Source organism: Hypomesus nipponensis, chromosome 12 (genome assembly GCF_054491055.1).
Source record: "Hypomesus nipponensis isolate SF chromosome 12, ASM5449105v1, whole genome shotgun sequence".
Lineage (NCBI taxonomy): Eukaryota > Metazoa > Chordata > Actinopteri > Osmeriformes > Osmeridae > Hypomesus > Hypomesus nipponensis.
This window is the reverse complement of record NC_140372.1, coordinates 7,999,307-8,025,440: the sequence shown is the minus strand read 5'-3', so window position 1 is coordinate 8,025,440 and position 26,134 is coordinate 7,999,307. Positions and strand designations below refer to the sequence as shown.

Sequence of the window (26,134 nt, the reverse complement as noted above, 5' to 3'; positions counted from 1 at the left end):
AAAATGGGAGGGCATTGTTTATGGAATCTTAAGATACTATTGGATAACGTGCGTTTCCTGACAGCTTGCGTCTTGACCGAGACAGTACGAAACCTTCAGAAAGCGAACAGAATTAGATACACTGTTATTGAGCGATAATAATATATAAAGAATTTGAACATTTCTTACATGTAAAGGTAAGTAGTCAAAGCAAAAATTTTTACGGTGCGTTTTATACTGTAACTTCAGTACGTAATAACAGTAACTGCATCGACGTTATTAACTTTGTGAGCTTGGTAATTCAGTTATTATTTGTATTACGCAAACCTTTTAATAGATGCCTTTCATGTATTCCTTACACTGAACCTATTCAGGTTCTAGACACTAGAATGTTATGTAGTCTCACTAATAGCTAATAGCTACTTTGTATGGTCTCTAGATGGCCCAGTGGATCCAGCTACAGCAACTGGACTCAAAGTACCTGGAGCAAGTGGACCAGCTGTACGATGACTCCTTCCCAATGGACATACGACAATATCTCAGCAAGTGGATAGAGAGCATTGACTGGTAATCTAATACAGGGACATACATTTAATTAAATCCAAATTCATTTAGGAAACATGACGTGTACAAGCAAAGTTAACTTAAGGATGTCTGAAACACATTGTGTTGGCTATAGGCATGTGGGCTATAACAACATTGCAGTTGTCAACATAATTTTCCTCTACTAATCCGTGTTTAATGATCTCAATCCCATAGGGACAATGTTGCTGTTCAAGACTCCTTGGCAACTGTTCGCTTCCACGACCTCCTGGCTCAACTTGACGACCAGCACAGTCGCTTTGCTCTGGAGAACAACTTTCTGCTTCAACACAACATTCGCAAGATCAAGAGAAACCTCCAAGTAGGTCAAGCTCCGTTCTTCTTCTCGATCACTTTTGTTTGCAGAGAAACGCTACAATTAAACAGGAATGTCAAAGCAGTATGAACATCCAGAGGAATGTTTTTTACCGTTACTTATCCACATTCAATACCTGGGAAAGTAATCTTGCGGGAGGTGATGACAATGAGATGAAATTGACAATAAGGATAACAGTGGCTGTGAGTGATAAATGCTCTGTTACAGGACCGGTTTCAGGAGGACCCTGTTCACATGGCCATGATTATATCCAGAAATCTGAAAGAGGAGCAGAAGATCCTAGAAAATGCCAAGAGTATTGAGGTTCTGTCTCCTAAATACAACCACATTGAATAAATGCCTGCTCATTGACACTGTACATCTTTACCTAATGGGCAGCGGCCACTAACAACATTTACATTTTCAGACTAATGAGGAAAGCTCCCCATCTAACATGGTAGTAGAAAAACTAAAGCTGGATAACAAAGTTAAGGACATGAAAAACAAGGTTCAGGTAAGTTATCTTTTTCATTTCTTGGAGTATGGCCAGCCATCATTCACCAATTATCAATAAGTGTGTGGCATAACTATAATCATACACTGTGAGTAATTTGGCATTTTGCACGTGGTGTATGCCTACTATATTGGAATATGAGGGCATGTAAATTATTTTCTTTCCTCGTAGGAGACAGATCAGCATATCAAATCCCTTGAGGACCTGCAAGACGATCATGACTTCAAGCTCAATTCCCTGAAGAACAGAGGTATAGTTTTTGAGTTTCTGGCTATTTGTTTTTTAGTTCTGAATGTAAACATGTATTGTGTGTTAATTGATACCGGGTGTCCATGTCTTTGTCCGTTTTTTTAACCTTTCTTTTTTTAACAGAACATGAAATCAATGGAGTAGCTCAAAAGGAGCTAGAGCAGGAAAAGATGCTTATTGGAAAAATGGTCTTTGAGTTGAAATTCAGGAGAGAGGTAAGTGTGCTTATTTCACACCAAATAAAGACTGCAGACCTGAAATAAATTCCATAGTTTCCCAAATCTTTCGTAGTCATATACAAACTCCAGCTCGTAAAACAAAGAGCAAATCATTCTCAAAGATGTGGTGGACATGTCCCCTTTTCAGGAAGTGGTGCAGCAGCTGGCCGAGGTTCTGAACATGATCGAGGTGGTCCAAAATGACCTGATCTCCGAGGAGCTCCCAGAATGGAAACATCGGCAGCAAATCGCCTGCATCGGCGGCTCGCCCAACGCCTGTCTGGACCAGCTGCAGAACTGGTGAAGCCTTCGGGGAGAATCGCCGTCTCACGGCCACATGAACCCACATGCTCTCTGTCTTCCAGTCTCAGACCGTCCAAGCGGGTCTTCCTCCGGCCTCCTCCTCACTCTACTCTGTCTTGTCTGTCTCCCGCCGTAGGTTCACGGCGGTGGCGGAGTGCCTGCAGCAGTTGAGGCAGCAGCTGAAGAAGCTTCAGGAGCTGGAGCAGAAGTACACCTACGAGAGGGATCCCATCACCCAGCAGAAGGGCTTCCTAGAGGGACGCACCCTGACGCTCTTCAGGACCCTCATAGAACAGTGAGCCACCAAACAGCACGCGTACATGGCACAGTGTTCCGTGCCTGACTCTTTCTGACAGAGCGTACAAAATCAATGGTTGTTTAACTGTTCCACTATGGAACAAGAACCCAGGAGATGCGACTGTCAGTAAAGTAGAACAGGGTTTCTCAATCAAAGCCCTTGCTTCACAGTCGCTGCTGTAACGACTGACGAAGGAAATGGAAAGGGTGTGGAAATATGTTGTTTCAAACTCTTTTATTTGGGCTGTACAGTGGTAAGTGTCCATGTTTGGTTCGCTTAAAAGGCTTTGTGTATTATGTGTCTTAGCTCCCTGGTGGTAGAAAGACAGCCCTGCATGCCTACTCACCCACAGAGGCCTCTGGTGCTGAAAACACAAGTGCAGTTCACTGTGAAGCTCCGGTAAGTGTAATGTAATCACTGCAGATGCTTTTCTCAAGTCAAACTGCTGTCAAATTCTGTACCACTGAGCTACAGACATCCAACTTGTCTATACCTGCATTTTTCACTGACACAGTTTCAAGGATAAAATGAAACATGTTGCCTCACGTTCTTGATTGTCTAGATTTCTTGTGAAACTGCAGGAGTTCAACTACCAGCTCAAAGTGAAAGCTGTGTTTGACAAGTAAGTGTTGAAACATGTCTTCATTTTACCAACACTTAGTAAATACTTTATGAATACTAAAAAATCCATTCTTTTCATTTCCCCCAGGGATGTTACAGAGAAAAAGGGGTATGTGTGACATAATTTGTACCAATGATTGACAATATTCAGATAATATGTGATCTTTGTGATCTTTGCATAACATTCATAACAAATCACCTCATTCTCAGTTTTCGCAAGTTCAACATATTGGGAACAAACACAAAAATCATGAACATGGAGGAGTGTAATGGCAGTTTGGCTGCAGAATTCCGCCATTTGGTAAGGAGAAAAAAATACGCATTGTTGTACTGTCTCAATATGCCAAGGAATTGACGTTCGTACTTTCTGTTATTTCCGATCTCCCCATAGCAACTGAAAGAACAGAAAGTAGCTGGCAACAGAACAAACGAGGTAAGAGATTCTTACAAGCAGACTGTCTGGTGCCAAGTGGGGTATTACTGACCATGCTCTTATAAACGGGTTACTATGGTAATATTTCCGGCTGTGTGTTTTTTTCTCCAGGGCCCTCTTATTGTAACAGAAGAACTGCACTCCATCTGCTTCGAGTCTGATCTCAGCCAGTCAGGCCTGGATATCAAACTCCAGGTAAGTGCATTCTGGGTATTGTAGTGCATTTGTTTTCTCCATTGTCTCATACATGAGGTCCCTGCAATACTCAGCCAAGCTATGAGAGAGCTGATGATCTGTGCTTCTGCCAGACCATCTCCTTGCCTATCGTGGTCATCTCCAACGTGAGCCAGCTGCCCAGTGGCTGGGCCTCCATCCTGTGGTACAACATGCTGACCACCGAACCCAAGGTAGGCCAAGCACCCAAACGCCTGTGCCAACACGCATACCAGCACACACATCTTGGTCATTGTGGTTTTGTTCTGCATGGTACAGAACCTGAAGTTTTTCCTGAGCCCGCCCTCGGCCACCTGGAGCCAGCTGTCCAAGGTGCTGAGCTGGCAGTTCTCCTCGGTCACCAAGCGGGGACTCAGCGAGGAGCAGCTGGACATGCTGGCGGACAAGCTCCTAGGCAAGGGACATCTTAACCTCTGGCTTCTAGGATAGTGCCCAGCCATGGTTCTTCCTCATTGTACTGGCTTGCTTCATGTTGTTGAAGCCTGTGCCTTGCCTTGTTTCACCAACTGTGCATGACAGTGTGGCGTAGGTCATTGATATTTAGAGTCCAAATACCAGGGTGGGGGATTAACATGTTACATGTTCAAACATGCTAAACAGGAGCAAAAGCGGCAAGGAATCCAGAGGGTCTGATCCCATGGAATAAGTTCTGTAAGGTCAGTGGATAAAGTGGATTACTGCCGGCCAAGAAAATGTATGAATGTCCGGAGATTCTTTCCACTGAATGTTGTTGTTTTTGTGGCGTACCAGAGCGTGAGTGAGAAGAGCTTTCCTTTCTGGCTTTGGATCGAGGGGATCCTGGATCTCATCAAGAGACACCTGCTCTCCCTGTGGAACGATGGGTAAATCATCCATCCGGATCGACCTCGTGCAGGACCACTCTTATCTTCTCTCTCTCTCTCTCTCTCTCTCTCTCTCTCTCTCTCTCTGACTCAATTGTTTTTTGTCTTTCTCAACCAGCTGTATCGTGGGCTTTGTCAGCAAGGAGCGAGAGAAAGCCATGCTTAGCGACAAATGTCCCGGTACCTTCCTGCTGCGCTTCAGTGAGAGCAGCAGAGAGGGAGCCATCACCTTCACCTGGGTGGACCATGACGTCAACTGTGAGACAGACCCCCTCCCCCAGCAAAATACGCCACAAACAACACACACATACCAAATACAAGTCCCTCAATACTGGATCCGAATGATGATGACAGATTCCTTTTGGTAATGTTTCGTATTCTAACTGAATGCCGTCGATATTGAATCCCACACCTTGTGTGTGTTTGAACACAGATAAGCCTGTCTTCCATGCTGTGGAGCCCTACACTAAGAAGGAGCTCACAGCCGTGTCTCTTCCGGACATCATCCGCAAGTACAAGGTGATGGCTGCGGAGAACATCCCGGAGAACCCGCTGCGGTTCCTCTACCCGAACATCCCCAAGGACAAGGCTTTCGGGAAGTTCTACGCCAGGGCTGAGGGTAGGCTGGCTGGCCCTCCTCATCAACAGGCAGGATAGCACGTGCAGGATAGCCTTAGGGGACTTTATTTCCATACTTTATTTTAGGTATTGGATGCTTAGGCATACAATGTAGGTTATTTCTGTAAAACATATGATTTATTTATTGGTTTTATAGTTCCAAGAAAAGTCCAGATAGTCTCATAAGCCTGTCCACTGGTGAAGGATCATGTCTTAAGATATTTTGCTTGGCCAACATGTGTGTTTTCCAGCATCAGAGCCAATGGATGTGGAGTCTCCCTCTGTTTCAGGCTACATGAAGACCGAACTCATATCTATCTCAGAAGTGTAAGTTATGGTATCTTCACAATCTGCCTTAACATCTTAAACACTTTAAATCGATTCATTCCTGGTCTTCTGTACGTGTTTAGTCCCCCATCTCAGCTTCACGACAACATGATGCCCATGTCACCTGAGGTTTATGGGGAATTGTCGCAGATTGTAAGCACAACACAAATCGATGCAGTGGTAAGTCTTGTTCACTATCAGTTCTCTATACCTATGCTGCCAACTATCATTGTGTGTATGTATTCCATAGTTGCTCTTGCTATGCTGTCTTGCCTTTCCCTTGTACTTACTATTGGCCTTTTTCTCAATCATACCGCATGGCTCAGACCCGTGATCTTCATGAAGACTATACGGTACATTTAATGACTCATTGCTTTCCTCCTTGGCAAATGCTTCACAAGTTTGGCACTCTTTTAAGATTTCACCCTTGCTGTTCTTGTTTCTAGATCCAGCGCTAACGTTCTCTCTTCTGTGTGCATGTCTAGATGTATGCTGAATAGGAAGACGGACATAACGCCAACTGTGCCCTCAAAAGAATTGATCAAATGCATTCATTTACTGGAATGTCTCAACACCATATGACCTGAATAACATTCACTCTTTCTTGCATGTTTAAAATTGTACAGCTTCAGTGAAAATATCTATACACCAATAATGGGTGCGTAAGCCTAAATTGATTGAAGAATCCATCGTACGACGAATCTTACTTTTACGGGCCGTTCCCAAAGACATCAGAGCTAAAGTGTCTCTAGAAAATCTGTGGCTCTTGAAAGCGCATAGATTAGCCTACTCCTTACGAGCATGTTAGGGGAACGCACGTAAGAAATATTGATGGTTTCGTTTTTTGCTCGATCGTTGCTACGATCCATCGTTAAAGTACTTTGCCGCCCTAGGCAAAATGTTTCAACAGCACCCCCCCCACCCCCGGGACGGTTAATTAATGGACGCACTTCGGTATTTGGCGCCCACCTCTTCATGGCGCCCTAGGCGGCTGCCTAAGTTGCCTACAGCTAACGCCTGCCCTGTCGGCCACTACGTGGCTCTGATTGGTTGTAGGTATATCCAATTGAGCGAAGAGGCATTTTTTTTACGAGTTCGGTTGAAACACTCCCCATACTCACAGCCCAACGGAGCGGTTTCAGACTCATTTTCAGTAGAGTATGACAACATCAGGCTAGGCTCTTCATAAAAAAAGGGATTTATGGAGGAGAATATGTTTGGATTGTGAGCTCTTATACTGTGGTCGCCAGTCAGAAATTATACATTACTTTCTTTTTACTCATATTAAGTTATATGTCTAAACGTATACCAAATAAACACTGTAAACCCCTTAAGGTTGTACTGTATTTAATGTTTTATTTGTGAATAAATATTTAATTTTTTTTTGCAACACAGTCACTCACTGCCTTGAGCAGAAGCAAATATACACGGAAGAAGAAACTAACTGATGACAGTAACACCATACATTCAAAGTATTTCATGTTTTTGTTGACCTGCACTATTCAACAGATGTTACAGGATAAATACAGTCAGTGTGTTTCAACTAATACAATAATAGTTTAGGAAAATTACGTGAACAGAATCAAATGCAAGTCATATTGTTATTATGGTTAGTTGTTTTGTACTATTGAGTGAGATCTTGACCGTTCTCTAGACCAGATTTGGTTTGATAATCAATCACACCAACACACAGACACAAAGTAGCTTCCACAAAGCGATAACTGGATGCACTGCAAGACTTTTCAAGTACAAGACGTTTCTCCTTTCACTCTTACTCTAAACAGTTAGAACAATCAATGTGCGTAGCTCTGTTTTTAAAAAGTGCTCTTCAGTTATTGGTGGCGTTGAGCTTGTACATAAAAACCATCATCTCCACTTGAAGAGGGAAAGATCGTATGTCCACCATTCCAAAGTCCTCTAGGCGTGATCAAATAAAGACCAAATTGTAATGCACTGAAAGCTAAAATAACTAGGCCTATGCCCGAACCCTTTTTAAAAGAATGTATAATGTGACCAGGGGGTGTACAATGTCCTCTAAAACTGACTACAGTCTCTTGTGAACAATGGCGCAATCTACAGGTTCTCTATTTGCAATGTAAGCAGGTGAGAAAATAGCCTGCTCATGGCTCACTGTTGTCATTGAGTGCCAGGATTTTCTTTAAAGGTGTAGGAGAGGTGCATTTGTAACAAATATGATGTCTCTAACAGATCAAATTGATATGCTCCTGTTATAATTATCCAAAGTTGATGTAGAAGAGCAAACACGCAAACTTTGGCTGACTAAGTTACATCCAACCCCTTGTGTTCCTCTACACAAACAAAACAGCATCGTAAAAGACAATCAGAAACACATATTTTGTTATTTTAGGGAGTCTGTGCAAAATGGCTATCGATCAGATAGCAAACAATAAAAGCTAATAAACCATTGTTTGAGTTATATGAATGCTATTGAAACATGTTAAGATCAGAGGTGTTTGTTTGGAGACAGGTCAATCTCACTGCTTCAGAAGAGCCCGACAGCTGCAACTAAGACTTCCCCTCTTGCTCTCAGTGTGTCGTCTTAACTCCAGATAAAATAGTATTTACACTAAAAGTCCTACTTACATATCCTCTATGATATTAAAGTAATCTCAGGAATATACAGTACACACTACATGAATGTAGTTTCTTTTCTTCATATAAATATGTCAAGGTTTACACACTGTCATACATGAAGATAAATAGACTCGACAGATCAGGAATTAAGGGATGTTTTTCTTCTTCAGATGAGTAATGGTCTTTCCTTTTTGTTTACAGTTACTATTACATATACTGACATGGATGTGGTATACTTGTGGTCCAGGCATCAGAGTTGCAAACTGGGTACGCCAGTTCACCAAATTCTTCTGAATTGTGTTGGTTCTTTGCTGCATTGCTGGATTATGTCTGGTGCACTTGAATGCAGAGATACATTCCACATAGTGCCAACACTGGAGGAGAGTTGCACAACGTGAGCAGTACTACATAAAAGAAAGCCAAACAAACAAACCAAACAACCACATTAGCGAGAAAAGAAAAAACATCAAATAAACATTAGGGTAAAAACAAACCAGGTTTCCTTATTTTTTTTTCTCGTTTCCTTGAAAATACGTACAATACTATGTTACAAAAATCAACGGTACAGATATCAACACATGACGAGGAACCACACAAGAAAGTCTTACAAAGAGAGTCGTTGTGGGGGGGGGGGGGGGGGGGTGAGGTGGCCTCACAGCAGGCCGTCCAGATTCTTCTCTGCGGTCTCCTTGTCCTTGTCGTCTACTTCCTGGGGGCTGTACTTGGTGTGGTAGTCCTTTAGGATGGTCACCACGTCATGGTGGCCGAAGTGCACCGCTTCATCCATAGGTGTGTTTCCCCACCTGGTAAGAACATGAACATAATGTCAGGAACATATTCCAATGGCATGAACATAAACACAAGGACCCTCAATAGACAGCAACCCCACCCCCACCCCTTTGAATCCTGCTCTGTTTTCCTACCTGTCCCTGGGCACTGGGTTGACCTTGCAAGCCTCCAGTAGAAAACGCACCACCTCACCATGTCCTTGAGCACAAAACAGTGTTTTTCAGATAATGAAAAAGAAAAAAAAGCGAGCAAAAAAAAATCCTGAACGCAGACGGCTTTGATGAGGATTAGGATGCGGAGTGAAGAACACAGAGAAGGGAGACCTACCCTCAGCTGCTGCCACGTGAAGGGCCGTCCTGGAGTCGTAGTCTCTCTGCTCCATGTCCATGGAGGACAGAGCAAACCTGGGGGGGCGGGAGGCATCAGTAACGCTACTCATCACACAACATCTGTCCTCATTTGGGAAAACAGGATCACAGCAGGACTAGGATCCTACCTTCTCAGTGCAGACACATCTCCAGTATAGGCAGCAAACAGGAGATTGATGACAGACTTCACCTGAGAAACAGCAACGGTTATCGTTATTATTATTTCGTTTTTTTTATCATGACATTAACAGAGCATGAGCAATGCTGCAGCAACAAGACAGTCAGACAGAATTGTCAGTATTGTTCCTGCAGAACTTTGCTATTGCTCTGTTAATTCAGGACTGTGTGTGTGTGTGTCTTCACTGACTATTTGTTACTTTTACAAATTGATAGCTGTATCCGATTAAAACAATTTGGATGGAACTATTTCACCAATGTAAGGCAAGAGAGGCTCGAGGCTTCTCGTCCCTGGCTGGGTGCTGATTGGATGGCAGGGACTTGGACTCGTGATATCTGACTCCAACTTTGAAAAGTGCATATACCATTACCTGTAACCTCGAGCGCTAAACCGTCAATGACATTTATCTCCGATGTCGGCAAAAATCGTTTCTGTGCTTGATCAGGACACCAATTTCAATTTAGCATATTCACTAATCGTTTGTTATATCTCTACTGTGGATATGGAGTTAATCCACCATCCCAGTGTGCAAACTGACCCCCAGAGGATACGGTATAGCTTCGGAGCATGAACAGCCCTACCTGATGTGACTTAGAGGCCATAAGTCTGACCTACTCCAAAAGTGTATATGTCTATGTACAGTTAATGGCCGTGTCAATCCAACTAGTTCAAAGTATTCACCACCGTAGTGTGAGAGATAGAACCAGTAACTTTAAGTGCAAAATGATAGTTCATGATCTAAATTGTAAGATGTAATAATAATGAAAGAAAACATACCTTCAGAGAAATCATTAACAAAGGCAGTCACAATAACATGAAACTAGGCGCCTAAAGCACCAGAGTTTGTAACTTAAACAAAACTCAAAGTGATTGGTTTAGCTTCTCCTTATTTACACCCAACTTCCATACTAAAATATAGACACAGGCCATATGAAAGAAAGATTGCTTTTCGCATACAAATTCAAGTTTGACCATCACCAGTTTACTCAATGGCAACAGCAGGCCCTATGTGATGCCTTAGCAAGACAAAGGGACAAATGTGTGGCTACTGTGGCTACCACTGCATAAACTGACATTTTGACAACTCTGTCTCAAGTTAAACTTTGGTTTCCTGTGTTTCAACACCCCACCCAAACATATGACTATGTTTAGCCTGTGTTCTGCACCACTCTTTCACCAACCGTCTCTGGAGGAGGGGATCCCTCACTGAATTGCTCCTCCCAAGGTTTCGTCCATTTATTCTCAAATGAGTTTTCCTGGGAGTTTTTCCTTGTCTTCCTTGAGGGTTTAGGTTGGTTGAGGGGCAGTTCTATGGGCGTATGTGAAGCCCTCTGTGACAATTCTTGTAAAAAAGGCTATACAAATAACATTTGATTTGATTTGATGTTAGCACATTTGAGTCTGCGGTATGCACAAACTGTGTAAAACCGGTCAAACATAAATCGTACAAGGAAAAAAATATGAACACATGATGCGTAAAATAAAAAACAAAAGCATATCAAACGTGACATTAAACCCTGTTTAGAACTATATGTAGATGTACACAACTGTTGTGGTGTGTGCTGCAAGGTGACTGCCATTTAAAATGAGTGTAGTGACTGCCCCAGACGAATGTCTAGGTGACCAGTGACAAAGGAGTTTGATTATTCAGGTCTCTGCCTATACAGCCCTACATCAAAGTCACACCAAAGGCAATAAATGGTCAAATCAAAACTTGAGTTTCCTAACTCAGTCTTTTATGTGACATGATGTATGCGGCACTGTCAGTAGATGGCAGCACTGCTCTTAAAACGAAGTAGAGTTGCTTACTGCGTAATCAGGTTATAGGTAATAAGTAACAAGACTTGTTTGGACCTGAAAGCCCTTTGGGGTGTGTGAAGAGAGGAGGGAGGGAAGGACTTATCCAGTAATTACCCTCTGGTCTCCGCCCTCCCTGCGAGGGTCCAGCTTCTTGGCAAAGTGCCTCAGGTTGTCGTAGTTGTGGAAGTTGCAGAGGGACACCAGATCCTACAACACAGAGTACTGCCGGGTCAGTCTGACTCATTTGGACGATGTTATACCAGCGCCTCAGAAGTAACAAGCTCCGTTCCGTAACGTACCGTGCAGAACTGTATGCCCCGTACGCTGTTGCCCAGCTTATCCAGGGGGGGGGACCAGCACATGACGCCCATCACATTGGGAACAACGAGCAGGATGCCTCCAGCCACGCCTGACTTAGCCGGTAGTCCCACCTGGAGGGGGCAGAGAGGAGCATCACGCATGCACAGAGCCAGGGAACAACGGCAGGGAGATGACAGGGCAAAGTGGGACCCGGGGTGGAAACAAATCCAGACAAAAACCCCGGACAGAGCATAGATAAACAAATCACGAAACATACATGAACGCACACGGTCAATCCAGCGGGTTGGTAGCGTGGAACTCACGTGGAACGCGAACTGTCCAGAGAAGTCGTACATGCCGCAGGAGTGCATGAGGCTGAGGGTGTTGCGCACTGACTCTGGACTGAGCACGCGCTCGCCCGTGATTGGACAGAAGCCCCCGTTGGCCAGGGTCGCCGCCATGACGCTGGCACTCTCGCAGGTCACCTCGATGGAGCACAGCTGGGAGGAGGAGACGGCGGGCGGGCGGGCGGGCGGGGAGGAAAGAAGGAGACAAAGAAACTCGGTCAATCACTATATCTGTGGCCTCCAAACTGATTGTGGTCTGAATGACTCAAGGTGTGCCTGCTATGCGGGTTATGTGCATTATATTGCATTTGCCCCCCTAAAAATACATCCAGAAATGTTGCGTGGTTGACGAGGGTGTGAATGACACCACAAGGTGCCAGCGAGGCACCATGTGCAAGTGTGAGAAGATGGCATCACACCCACGAGAACGGCGCTATCTTGACACCGATCGATAAAAGCCCGTATGGGGGTGGAGACGTGTACAACTTTGCGTCCACCCAAAAAAAACAGAGTAAAAATTCCCACAATCTCAAAAACCTGTGGGCCCTCACCCACCTGGAAGTAGAAATCCAGGATGGAGGTCATGTCTGTCCCTTCTGGAAAGCACTGGAAAAGAAAAACACACACACACACACACAAACCACTATTGTAAATCATCAAATTTACATTTAGCAGACGCTCTTATCCAGAGCGACTTACAGTAAGTACAGGGACATTCTCCCCGAGGCAAGTAGGGTGAAGTGCCTTGCCCAAGGACACAACGACATGTGCACCAGCCGAGAATCGAACTGGCAACCTTCAGATTACTAACCCATGCTCTACCTGCTCTACCCGCTCTACCCGCTAAGCCACCTGACTCCAAATACTGTCAACATCTTCCCAAAGCTTTTATCTGGGGGGAAAAACGGCGGCAGCAATTACTACAAGTAGTAGCTACTACAGTGTGCTGTGCAGCCATGATTCCAGGTTCCAGATTCCAGCTGTAGGAGTTGAGAGCAGCAGGAAGCAGCACGCCCCTGTTGGCCTGCAGGGCCCAGCGCTCACCTTCTTCTCCTTCAGGTAGTAGCCAATGGCAAAGTTCCGATCTCCTGACTCCCTCTCAGACTGGAACCTGGGGATGGTGAATGGGAGTGGTCAAAGAAAGGGAGACTCAAAGGACACTTTTTCTGGTTCAAAGTGAAAGTTCATTTTTTTTTTATGTGTACGTTCCTGATAGTCCCCTCTCCTCCCTGCACCGTGAACGTGTTGTTGTTAAGATTTCATGTTATGATTAGGGTTTCTAAGAAATCAGTGTCTGTGTACTAATCCATGTGGCAGCGATAAGAGTTTCCGGTCATAAACTTACGTGGCGTTGCTGAAACCCACATACTCATTTCCAGCCAGTTTATTCATGAAGTTCATGACCTGGAACACATTAGTAAGAACCAAGAGGGGGGTCAGACAAACGGTGCTAGAAGGAAGGGCTTGGTTCTAATTCCAACACACCCTGCTAAGGTTCCTCTGTCTAGTAAGATTAAAGCTAGATCCAACAAACAATCAACATGTAAAAAAAAACACAAACTACTCACATAATCAAACTTTTCCGCATTGCTTGCCCCTTGCTGAAAGACAAAAAGAAGAATGCAGGTATAAAACTAAATACATTATGTTTGATCAAAATCTCTGTATTTAGGGAACGGGGTAAAAATTGTAATGGTGACTATGTCAAACTACCACTATTTTTTCATGACTATCAAGATCAAGAATCTACAGATCTGCTAGAGTCATTTTACACTACAGGAGGTTTAAGTTTATAGACAAAAATATTGGTAGATATACTGGGCATCTCAGTAAAGTAATCTAGCACAACTATGATTAAGGAGTAACAATATTTCAAATAACACCAAAAAGAGTTAGAATTAGTGAACTAGTTGGGAGATGAAGGAGGTGAAATTAACAGTTAATCCAAAATTCAGACTCCTTTACAAAATAAAAAATTATATTTGTTATAATAAGAACAGAAGAAAAAAAAGCTGTCTGTTAAACCAAACTGGGTAATTTGCATATTAAATAAACACTAAACGGTTTGCAGGGATTTTAACTGTAAACTGTAACTGCAAACCAAAACACAACTTACTTTTTAATTTTACATTTATTTTATGATGTACTTATTAATGTCAATAAATGGTATTATTGCAAATATGGTGTTGTGAGTGAGTGTGTGTTTGGTGCTGTGTGGAAGAGTATGGGGTCAGATGTGTGATGAGAGCACTCAGCAGAGCAGGAGACACCTGAGTGGTGGATCAGTCTGACAGAGCAGGGAAAGCTCATCCTACTGGAGCCTGCTAGTAGGCTACTATCAAAACCAAACAAAGCAAAACTTACATCTTTGACTCCAATCATACAAATAAATCAAATCGAAACAATAAACACAAATCATTATCTATAAATAATGGTATGTTCTATGAAATAAAAAACTGCATATTTGGGGGGAATCCGAGCAGCTCTCATGTCCTGTTTATAATCCACAGTATAAACAGTTTGGAAAAATGCAAGTGACAAGGAGCAACTACTACAGTATGCAGCCACGAGGCCGGAAGCTGGCAACAAATTCCAGATCAATGGGGAAAAATAATTGAAAGAAAAAATTACCAACGTCATTGACCTGTTGCAGTGGTCATAATTTCCCACAGATCCTAATGCTGTAAAATATGCAACAACAAATAAACCACAAAAGAGCCTTCAAAAATACATTGCAAAAGTTTCCATTTGTCTTTACAGTTATCATAAATGGAGATTACAGCATGCATTTCTTCCCCAATGCTGAAAGCTCTATTTTATTTTACTGTGCACTACAAGGTGGGGGCTTATCCAATCAGAGGATTTACATGCCCGCCTGTAACTAGCCTACTTCAGTCTGAACAGTGATTGGCTTTAAAAAAGGTTATGAGGAAGATTAGATAAATACATTCACAGAAAGACACCGTACAATTACCCTGTCAAATCATCCCCGAAAATGACAAATTCACCAAAGATAACCATCCATTAGGTAAAAGTTAGTAGAAATATTTGTGAAAGTTAATACTGTACACCATTGGGTGTTTGGGTATTTATTAATTGTATGGTACTGGCATCCCCTATGTGCTATTAGCCAGGATAATCATACAGCATCTTTCTGTTCAGAAACCAACCCGTTCAGAAATTCAACCAGATAGGACAACTCAAGACTGAGAGGACTTGGCGTGGTTATGGCAGAGTGAGAAGCCAAGACTCAACTATCTGGACACGTTTACCATGGTGGTCAGTTAGGAATATGGAACTTGTCAGTGACATGGGCCTAGTGCCGTCCCTAGGGTTCAAATGAAAGTGCCTGGAATAGACAGAAGTCTCTCATTGGTTGTGTCCAGTTTTGTGATTCACACTGGTGGTTGCTGAGTTGGAAAGAGACTATGGACTGCTATTCCTGTCTGTAATAATCATAACATGAAGGTCAAATCATTTAACATGGGTGATCCTGATGCTGAGTAGCGATATAGCTTGGACTCACTGCAAGCACCTGGTGTTTCACCTGGGGGAATCTGCATTAAGTATCCAGAACTGAACTCAATAATGCGATTGGATAGTCAAATGTACCAATGATTTGCATGTTTTTGATTTAGTAGGCGTGGTACAGTCCAGGAAATTGCAGCCACGCAGTTGTCAGCATCTTCTATGAACTTCAAAAGATCAAAGATAAAGCTACAGAGGAAGAAGGTGTAGAAGACCTAATCACTTCGGACAGAGTTCTTGTATCGAATGAAATATTCAGCATGTATCAGAGTGAATGTTGGTAGTTTAGTATGAAACATACTTGGGGAGGGGGGCGGGGGGAAGGGGGGTTCTCAAGTGAATAATGATACATGGTGGTTATGCGGCAGGAGCACTACAGAAAACCGTATGCACTCAACGTACGTGTCCGCTCTGGCCTAGTCTTCATCGGCGTCCTTTAGCCCCCGCATTGTCTTGAGAGACACACAGTGCAGTAGGGGGGTGGGACATGGTAATCCCAGCGAGAGCAGCAGAGGGGAGCTCCTACAGTGCGTGGCTACAGGGACTGCTGCCTCGGGGTGGAGACAGAACAAGGACACAGCTAAGCTCACCGGGCGCCTCGCGGCACGCTGCTTTTCAAACGTGCACCCACCCACCCACCCACCCATCCACCCACCCACCCACCCATTTACCCACCCACCCATTTACCCACCCACCCATTTACCCACCCACCCATTTACCCACCCACCCATCCACCCACCCATTTACCCACCCATCCACCCACCCACCCAATCGGCACGTCATTCACTGGGGGAGAAGGCGGTTCTCCGTGATTAAAACAGATCATTTGTATGGCTAAGCTGGTCAGACGGATGCATGCGCCTAACCCCACTGGACGGTATGAGCTGTGTGCGGAACTTAGGTGCAGCTCAGCCATGCTTTCACTAAACAAATCCCCTTTCAGCATGATTATTTCTCATCTTAATCTCGTCGGATACAGTACAGTTGGTAATCTGGCTAAGGCAAGTCCCCCGTTTTGAAATTAGGAAATGTCATTTCGATACTAAACTACTCATAAGAACCACATAGTGGTTGTGGTGTGCATGGTGCTAGTCTTATTTTATGCAGGATTGCGCACTGAACTTAACACATAAGGGAATAGTTTCAAATGTCACTCATTCATTTTACAACATGGAACGCATTGGGAACTTCACGTGTTATTTACCTTAATGAGAGACGTGCAGACGATAGCGCCGGCGTTAACCATAGGGTTGTGAGGTTTGTCTGTGGGAGGGAAGACAAAGTCATGTTATTTGGACCTGCGTAAAGTGGAATACTCAGCTGCCGTCTCACACATGGACTGGGATGCAGAGACACACAAGCCCAGCCGTGTTTGACTTGTGGTTAGACTTTAGATCTGGAGGATGGGTCTAAAGGGACAAACACAGCACATAATCCCTTCTGCATGAGGAAATGTGCATTTGTAAAAGCAGATGATGAAGCAGGTGATGAGTGCTGCCAGGAACACAGCTGGACGGTAGGACCTGGTTCTAATGAGGCGCGGGGCGCGGAAGGTTACGATTACAGAACTGCCTGTCCTGCTGGAGAGGGCACCACTTCCTCCTGGCGCGTTAAGCTCCTTATGCAATGAAAGCAGAACAGGAAACGACATAAAACCCCGACCGGAAACCTCTCTGACTTGATTAAGACGAACGTGGGAGAAGGGGAGAGGAGAATCGCTTTTGATGCCAGGCGGCTACGGCAGGGATTTTTCCACATCCTGGTGGGTCAATTCTCATGGCGTGACGCGATGCAACAACACGCTCCTACGGATGGCACGAGAATGCTGCTCCGCAGCGGTGCCGCGCCTCTCATTAAAATTTAATCCCACTGCCATGGCAACCGTGGGCTGGATCGTCTTGCATGGGAGACCCCCTGGGGCCCAACCCGGGGGAGACATAGTAGTATGCTACCATTCAACACTGACCCCCGAGAACAAGTCTATTGCGACGTACTAGTCTACATCTATCTCCCGTTATGGAAAAGGGCCAAGCGCTTGAGAACGTGTCCTAAGGGCACAGCGATGTCTGGGCAGGTGGCTCGCCCTGTGAGCGATGGAAGAGACCAGCGGGCAGCAGAACGAACCTTCCTCGTTCAGGAAGAGCTTGTTGAAGCGCAGGCCGCTGGGCTCCTTCCCGATGAAGCGGTGCACGTACTCTGTGCCGTGGTCGTGCACGGCGATGGCGTACTTCAGGGGCTTGACGCACGACTGCAGGCAGAAGGGGACTTTGGTGTCGCCCACAGTGTGTCTAGAAAAAGGACAGTAGAAAAGAATCCAAATGAAATGAATGAACTTGTCAGAGCAATTGTTCTTTTTATGATTTGCACTATATATATATATATATGCAGTGCGTGCGTAATGGTAATATATATATATATATATATATATATATATATATTACCATTACGCACGCACTGCATACAGCTAGGTGGGAAATCGATGTTGCGTGCTGCGCATAGACAATTAAACAACAAGCCAGGAGGCATGTTGGTACATTTACATGTAGTCATTTAGCAGACGCTCTTATCCAGAGCGACAGTAAGTACAGGGACATTCCCCCCGAGGCAAGTAGGGTGAAGTGCCTTGCCCAAGGACACAATGTCAGCGGGGAATCAATCCGGCAACCTTCTGATTACTAGCCCGACTCCCTCACCGCTCAGCCATCTGACTCCTCATGTTGGTAGCTACCTTTGTCCGTCCACAGTGCAGAGGGACACGGCCCACAGGTCCGGGCTGAACCTGGACAGCTGGGGAATGTAGTCAGCAACCTGCCCAACAGAAACACACCGTCGTCATTCCCACCCCCTCAATCACACACTCGCTGTATGTATTATTGATGCTAGGACCGCCTGCCGTCCGTCTGCACACGCACCTGTCCCCCCTTGAGGTTTTTGGCGCTGTCGTAGAGCTCGTCGACGTGAGAGGCGAAGGACATGAAGTCGGGGATGACAAACTTCTTCCGGAAGGCCTGAGTGAGCAGCACGATGTTGCTCTGGACGCACCTGTTTGGGGGAAGCAGCCATTGCTCAGACACGTCAGCTGATGACAAGGGGTCGCGGCCGAGACCGACATTCTGTCGCCGTCTTGGGAAAGGTCACGGATTGAAATGACAACATTAACAGTGAGCGCAGGGAGGCTATGTAGGGTGAAGGATGGTATTATTTTCATGTTTTACCCAGGGTTATTTTCTACGGGCTTTAACATGGGTTGTGTTACAACAGGGTGAGTTTAAATAATAACGAATAAACACGACCTCTGAAATCTAAGTCAAAACAAACGGGTCTGCTGTGGAACGCAGTCAAGCGTGTTGCTTGCATGCAAAACACATTCCTATCCAGGGCAGCACCATCCACCAGTCACGAGGTGCAAGCTGTCATGCCTCCCAAGTGTGCATCCAGACATGAGCCTCCTCTTGCCTATAAGTAAAGGAGGTGTGAGTTGGCTCTGGGTCATAGCTGCTGTGCCCGGTGTGTTCATGTGCTTCCCTGGTGAGTCATCTTCTGTCCCTGATCCTGCTGCACGACTCGCCTCACACACGTTCTGCAGGCTGTCACTGGGGTATGCCAGCTATGTCCTAGGGTTGGGCTGTACGCTAGCTTAAACAATATCCTCCTTGATGGGGTTATGGTTATGGGGCTGGGGTGAAAAGAAAAAAGAACACAAAAAAACCTAACTCGGAGCAAATTGACTGCTTTGGGCGTTTTGTGATGATAGGAGATTGTGTGTTTGTTTGCTGACGTTTGTGCCAGATGTTCCAAGGACATCCAAGATTAGGCGGGACTGACGACCATTCAGCGAGAACAGTGTGCTTCCATTAAAAAGGCCTGGAAGTCATGAATAATTTCTTTGAAACAAACGCACAGAAAAGAAGCAGAGCGCAACGGTCGTAAATGATTTAGATGACGAACAGTTAAACCAGCCTGAATGAAGGAGCCAACGACAAAGCAATATGCCCATTATGGGTGCATTATGGGACTTGACCACGACGGCACTGCCAATGGTTTACTGGGCGGTGCCCGCAGACGCTTACTTTTTGAAGAGGTGGCGGTCGAGGGCGCCATCCGAGGTGGTCTTCAAGGTGACCTTCAGCATCTCCATACATTCTTTCAGACGGGGGTCACCGGTGCGCAGGCCAGTGGCTTTCAGTGCCTGGATAACATTGGATCGTGTTCACAAAATGCTGAAACCTCCCATCCCCCTTTAAATCAATGCCACCCACCACATCTAACACTTTGTCCCACCTCAGGGACTATGGGTATGTTCTGAGACGTCAAATGTCAATGTTCCACTGGAGGACATCATTCTGTGTGAGTACTGTCCTTTCCCAATAACAGTTACAGTCATATTTATAGTTAGGGAATAGTTCCATCGTAAATCTTGGGTTCTTTATGTATGCATCAGGCCTATTCAGAATGATAAACAAACGGAAATCCGAATCATCTTTTGTCTGGTCTTATTTATTTTATGGGCCGAAATAGCAGTGGCCGTGTCGAAACAGAAGAGCAATTACCACCATAAAAGCTAAGCCATAAAGCCTGTGACGCAGGCCTGACGCGACACTCACTGTGGTGAATTTGTGAGCAGGGATTTTTTCCTGGCCCTCAGCGATGGTGTAGAACAGCAGATCCTCCAGACTGGGCAGGATGCCTGCCTTCCTTCTCCTGGGAAAGAGCACACACACAGACAGACGGTGAGGCAAGGTCTGCCCACTCCAGCTATGGGAGGGAGAGCTAATGGTGGAAGCTAACTGCGGCGGGGAAGGGAGGGGGAAGCTAGCTAGAATACTGAGAAGGAGAAGCGGTGAGTGACTTTGATTCTTTTATTGCCCCAGCGTCAGGAAAAGGTGGTTGCACTGCTCCTTAAAGTACCAGTCGGGGGGGGGGGGGGGGGGGGGGGCTTTATAAGTGTGTGTTGTTCTGCGTGAATTTGGAAATCCAATTTGGAGGGAATCGTCCTTGCTACTTGCAAGGCTGATCTGTCAGGTCTGACAATGCCTCGAGGCCGCTAATTAGTCTAGATCCATTCGAGTCACAATGTCAAGCGTTGAGGTGTTGCGGATTAGAGCTCGTCAAGTTATTGTAAGTGTTCACTGACTGGTATCATGCACGGCAGCTTTAATGTCATTACACTGGGAGGAGGGGTTAGTTCTGCAGGTTAAGAAGTAGATAGGTATTAATAGTTAGGATAGCGAGCTTGCAGCAAGCTCTCTGGTTAGGAGTCTAATGTGAAAGCTGGAGATGGGAGCTCAGGCTCACTCCTGCACGGCGCCACAGACAGGCTGTGGAGCCGGAGCCAAGCTCCCTGGTCTGCCCTGGAAAGGACTTCAAAACGTTTCACAAGTGAACTTTAGTAGGTGAATCACCCCTTCATCAGCTAACCAGAAATGATGCCAAACTATGGACCTTAGAAAAATGGATTGGAAAATAACCAGGTGGGACCTGGTGCCTTTGCAAAAGCCATGATTATTGTGGGATTTGCAGACGGGATAGGATCTATTGGAGGTATTTTTAAGAAAAGCATTTTTGTCGTGTGGTCTGGTTTTTGTTGTCTTCATTTCTGGATGACTGATGCCTGCTAGTGAGGAACGCCAGAACCCAGTCAGTAGGGAAAGTCAAGCGCGGGTGCTTGGAGGGGTGGAGGACATTTCAGAGAAGACATTTGAAGAGCAGAACAGCTGCAGGACTGAGCCTGGAAAACTACTTCTATGATAAAACGACAACAAAAAAGGATAAATAAATGGATACATATACTTACAGACAAATGCAAAGCAAGCAGATCAACGAGAGGGAGAGAAAATGTGCACAGTGAATACATTGGCAGTAGAACACAATAAATAACATGCATACATCAACATCATCTAGTTTCACCAAAGTTCAAGGGCAAACCCACAGACTCATCATTCAGCTCTGGGGTAATCCCCCCAAAATGCTTTAATTAAACATTCAACAGCAGCCCCATTAAAAGACAGGGAACATTTTGACATGCCTTCAGCAGTAGTACACTGTAAAACAAAAGGTTAACCTAATGCAGTTGTATTCTGTATTCTAGACAGAAAATGCATTGGATTAGGGCAGGGACATTTCCGGGTAATTTACAAAAACTTTCCATGGAAAGTTAAGATGGGGAAATATTCCAAGTTGGAAACTTAATGAAGATAATTAGAGAATTAATTGAACATTTTGGATAATGTATACAAATTGTAGCCTATCCTATAACAAACATTTTGTTTGGTCATAGTCAGACATGCATGCAAACTAATACACCTATTCAAAATTATATTTTTGAGGATTTATTTGTGAGTAGAACTATAATTGATTAGGCTATATCATTGAACAACAAAAAAGCATGAATGTTGAATAAAGTAAACATGTTCCCTCTGATCCACCCCACCCCTGGGCTAAATAGTCCTGCAGTAAGTAGAGCTGCGTGTATGTGATTGATGAATGTGCAGGGTAGAAATTCAACTGAATTTGAATTAAATTAGGTTGTTTCAACAAACATTATGCTGCAAGATGGGTTTTTTAGCCTACATGTATGTTCCCTGTTATAGGCTAACCTGCAATTGAGCTAATTTCCAGTTTATTCCCATGGAAAAGTTCCAACTTTGACAATTCCCAGAATTTTGCAACCCTGCACAGGATCTGGAAAACGTCTTCGGCTCTTCGCTTCCAGGCAAGTTCAGACCATTAAAATCCTGCCACCAGGAGCTGGGAGGTGGAAAACCAAACATCTGGACTTGTCCTGCATCTGTAATTAAGCCTCAGTTGCCACTTCCAACGTTCCCGCCCCTTCTCACCCCCCTCCCTCTCCATGGCTTGTGAGGTCAGCTGTGTGCATGACAGTCAGCATGCTGGCTTTGTAGCCCTGGCCCTGCACGCATATACACACACAACAGCTCCATGGCCCCGTTGGCTCCTGCCTGTGAACAATAACAAACCCTTCCCTTCCAGACTAAACCTACACAGGCTGAGAGAGAGAGACAGAGAGAGAGAGAGAGAGAGAGAGAGAGAGAGAGAGAGAGAGAGAGAGTCAGCACCATCACAAGGGTGGTGAAGTAGTAATCTGGCACGCCGCTCTCTCCCTGAAATAGAACACACCGTAAGCAGCGGCGACGAAGTCAGCTTGACAGGTCGAGTATGAAGTTGGCAAATCTCCAGGTTTAAGATTAGCATGGCTGGAGTGTTGGGCAGAGGCTGGTCGTAAACACAAAGGCAAGGTGTCAAACTTACTAGTCGAAAGGAAAACATTAAGAGTGACATTTTGCCACACTCAGTGTTCCCAGGTTACTAAAGTAGAGCTCTGAAGATGTAGGCCCCACATCTGCTGTAAACATCAGGGCCTCTTCCTTGATAGAGTTCTCTTATTTGACATCTTTATTTGGCTTAATCCATCAGTGCAGTTGCTCTGCTTTGTAGATGTCACTGTGAATTGGTTGAGTGGAGATGCTACAAATCATTGTCTGTTGACAGGCAGTTGCAACACAGAAATCAATCCATGGGTGTGACTCCTCTCAACACAGATTCGCAAGTAGTCCCAAGCACTGGGAGGCCTCAGTAGGATTGATAGTAAGGACCTTGTGTGTAGAAGCCTAGTCAAACATTACATTGACTAATGTAGGGGCCTTATACTTACCAAGAATTTGCACCCAGAAGGACCCTTCCGGTTTACTTAAGGGTTATAAGCCTATGACCTATTTCAGATGGCTGACAACAATTTTAGCAAATTGACTGTGAACCAACTGGAAGGTGTCTGTGAAGCTGAAGGGCAATGAGGCATATCATTACCATGTATTTGTTTCTGGTACAGGGTTGCTTGGTGTCGGAGAGGTTCAACGATAACAGACAGCACAGGGGCTTGTGCTGAAAGACATCTGACCTTTACTCTCAGAGTAACAACCTGGTTTAGGCCGGACTTTGTAGGTTAGGGGTTGACTCTGTCTGTGTGTCTGCAGAACAACGCCCTTGGTGTGGTCTTTGAAAGCTACAGAATAGGGGCTGATGGCTGAGTAGAAGGCATAGAGCAGTGTAGGGGGAGGGGAGTAAAAAAACTAGGAAGAAATTCTGAGTCATACTCTACCAACACCGCAGTGAACTGGCAGTTCCCCAATCCTATCCTGACTAAGGCTGGAGGCAAACAACTCTGTTTAAGTCCAATCAATTGTGAATACCAAAGCATAAATTCAAGTCCACTCTCTCAGCACAGCTTAATTTTGCCCTCCAAAAAGATTTCAGAGGCCTCTTGAAATACCATCCTTCCCTTATAAAAGGTTGTTGAAATCTTAACAGGGTCAAAAAGGACAAGGTGCACTTGGACGGTGTAGGCCTATATGGCTACTGATGCTCCTAGTCCATTCATTCTCGACTAATTAAGCAAGCAGGCAGTTGCTGCCTCATCAAGTTAAAAAAGCAGAACGCTCCGGAATCAGTGTGGCTTTATGACACATTTACTGCCCTGTGTGAAAACTAGTGCCACAATATGCATGAATGAGGACTCCCAAGGAGATTCCAGGATTTCTAGGGCTGTTACACACTAGTCAGCCATTTTTTTTTCTTTCATCCCAACAAAACTTTCAACATCCACTAATTGTCCACTTATTCATCAGCATGCTTAACAAAGGGTAAATATTAACCACTGATAAGCTACACTCATAAGACTGCAACTCAAATAGAGATGTTGAATGATGATAGGGCAATAGTCCAAAAATATAGGGTACAATCATTAACATATGCAGTTACCTGCTCTGTAAACATAGCAGTTCAAACAAGCCGATGGTTTGTTGTAAACACTGATATCAGCCTATATCACGTTCCATGTATATGTAAGCAATAGTTCAAATTACTTGAGATACCAACACAACTGAAAACAGAGTCCCCACTCATAAAGATGGTTGAATCCACTATAGGCTATTATATCGAAACACATCCCCACATGCAGCACAGGTTATGAATGAATCCGACCTTCACAAGTCATTGAGCTAGAACAAAAGTGAAACAACATTGGTTTGAAGATGACTGCACCATGGTGATGCCATACATTTGAAACAGGTACGTTTTATGTAGGAGTACTGTATGACAGAGCTACACCTGAATTTAATAACTCAGTAATCCTAAAAGGCCTCGCTCTACAACTAAAGTAACACCCATCGAAACGGAGATAGTTAGTATCAGGGATACAATAACTAGCTTGTAACCTTATAAGCAAGTAATAAAACCTTCTGGCAAGCCGTGCCAGTCAGGCAATATTCCTTGGGAGGAACGTGTGTGGCATCACATCAGCTACAGTAACATTACAATACATTGTATTACAGTACGAGTAGTCTAGTTTACCGTGTTAACAAAGTAGATCATTGGTGATGTGCGATAGTACTAAATATCTAGCTAAAACTATCCTGATACATTAAGCCCAGCTAAACAAGCAACAGCTTACATTATGAATCAGGTTATCTGGTTGGCAATAGCTAGCTAGCCGGCTGGAACATCTTGCCATCCACCGCGTTACTCACTTTTCTGTAGCGGCATCCTTGCTGACATCATCGGATAACGGACCAGTACCGCTATGGGAACACAGAGCTTTAGTTCCATGGATCTTTGTGGTGTAGCGCGAAGGTCGCCATCCCCCAAGCGCGCTCCACGGGTACTTGACGTTTGTCACCGACCTGACATCTCTACAAGCGGTGCTAAAACAATACGCAGTGGATGGTGACGATTTTTTCCCGAGTCCGACTATACCTGTTAAAGGGAGCTTCAGATGGGATTGAAACAACTCCTTGAGCGCTACCGAAGACCGAAAATGTAACATTTCAAACCTAACTAGCCCAGAAATGTTACGGTTTATAGCTAGCTAAACAGATAATATATGTCAAGCAATAATCCGGTGCACCTAATTCGGTTTCCTCTCTGAAGTGGTAGCGATTGAGTTCTCGTTCCTCCTCAGTGACTCACCAGTCAGAAATGTTTTTCCATGCACTAAACCTATCATTCACGCCCTAAACGAATCCTATTGGCTTATTCAATTGCACGTCCTCATTTGATTGGCCAACATTGTTATCATTCACAATGATTATCATGGTCTCAAAATGCCGGTTGCGTGCTGCGTGCTTTTCTGTTTGCCAAGTGCGCCTTCTACATGAATATTGGTTTTGTCGGTAATTTCCTTTACAAAATAGTATACTGTCATATAAAATACTGTCAAATTTAACAACAAATATCGTATTGTTCAAGCACATTATGTAGAACTATTTGATCAAATCATTCACAGTGCATTGGGCCTACATCCAAGCCTATTTACATCGAATTTAAACCATTGCAAATAATCCCCGACGTCAGACAGCGTTCGCGATCAAAAGCTTACTCTACCTGCAAATGTTAAGACGTTTTTACACATTTTTTGTGATGAACTGGCCGTCTGATGTGTGATTAATATAGGGTGACACTTGTACAATGTATAAAACAACAAGGTAGGCCCTAACACAATCAGATCATCCACTTGGTTTTGCAAAGATTCTGTGTTTGTATAGTAGTCCTGAGTTTCCTTGTTATCAGCCAAAATGAGCCGCCCTAAAACATTCTACATAAAAATAGAAATGTCATTTTGTAGTCAGTAGTGATCATCATAAACTACACGATGGAAACTCATCTCACTCTGCATGTCCAGGG

The 26,134-nt window shown here is 44.4% G+C and overlaps 2 protein-coding genes across 5 annotated transcripts; one reads left to right on the top strand and one right to left on the bottom strand.

Moving 5' to 3' along the window:
* The first annotated feature begins 51 nt into the window (after nt 1–51).
* Nucleotides 52–6,868, top strand: stat1a (signal transducer and activator of transcription 1a). 2 transcript variants are annotated; one of them, XM_084667847.1, is made up of 25 exons: nt 52–176; nt 419–546; nt 739–883; nt 1,106–1,201; nt 1,305–1,391; nt 1,563–1,641; nt 1,764–1,855; nt 2,007–2,158; nt 2,298–2,456; nt 2,766–2,858; nt 3,022–3,081; nt 3,169–3,189; nt 3,291–3,381; nt 3,472–3,513; nt 3,625–3,708; nt 3,822–3,920; nt 4,006–4,141; nt 4,348–4,403; nt 4,498–4,589; nt 4,708–4,847; nt 5,023–5,208; nt 5,459–5,534; nt 5,618–5,714; nt 5,861–5,887; nt 6,020–6,868. In XM_084667847.1, exons 2-25 carry the CDS (start codon nt 419–421, stop codon nt 6,032–6,034), a joined length of 2,253 nt encoding a protein of 750 aa, XP_084523973.1. In that variant the 5' UTR covers nt 52–176; the 3' UTR covers nt 6,035–6,868. The 2 variants fall into 2 exon arrangements, with proteins under 2 accessions (XP_084523973.1, XP_084523972.1); XM_084667846.1 differs by having other exon boundaries at nt 3,783–3,920.
* On the bottom strand, nt 6,865–25,425 carry glsa (glutaminase a). Of its 3 annotated transcripts, none has more exons than XM_084667848.1 (18): nt 24,982–25,425; nt 20,044–20,140; nt 19,510–19,628; nt 18,352–18,481; nt 18,168–18,247; nt 17,564–17,727; nt 16,644–16,702; nt 13,480–13,512; nt 13,257–13,315; nt 12,956–13,022; nt 12,467–12,517; nt 11,888–12,064; nt 11,564–11,695; nt 11,379–11,471; nt 9,415–9,476; nt 9,246–9,322; nt 9,053–9,116; nt 6,865–8,932 (listed from the first exon to the last, which is right to left on the bottom strand). In XM_084667848.1, exons 1-18 carry the CDS (start codon nt 25,275–25,277, stop codon nt 8,782–8,784), a joined length of 1,911 nt encoding a protein of 636 aa, XP_084523974.1. In that variant the 5' UTR covers nt 25,278–25,425; the 3' UTR covers nt 6,865–8,781. The 3 variants fall into 3 exon arrangements, with proteins under 3 accessions (XP_084523974.1, XP_084523975.1, XP_084523976.1); XM_084667849.1 differs by having other exon boundaries at nt 20,044–20,134; XM_084667850.1 differs by lacking the exon at nt 24,982–25,425 and adding an exon at nt 21,234–21,354.
* Nucleotides 25,426–26,134: the final 709 nt, after the last annotated feature.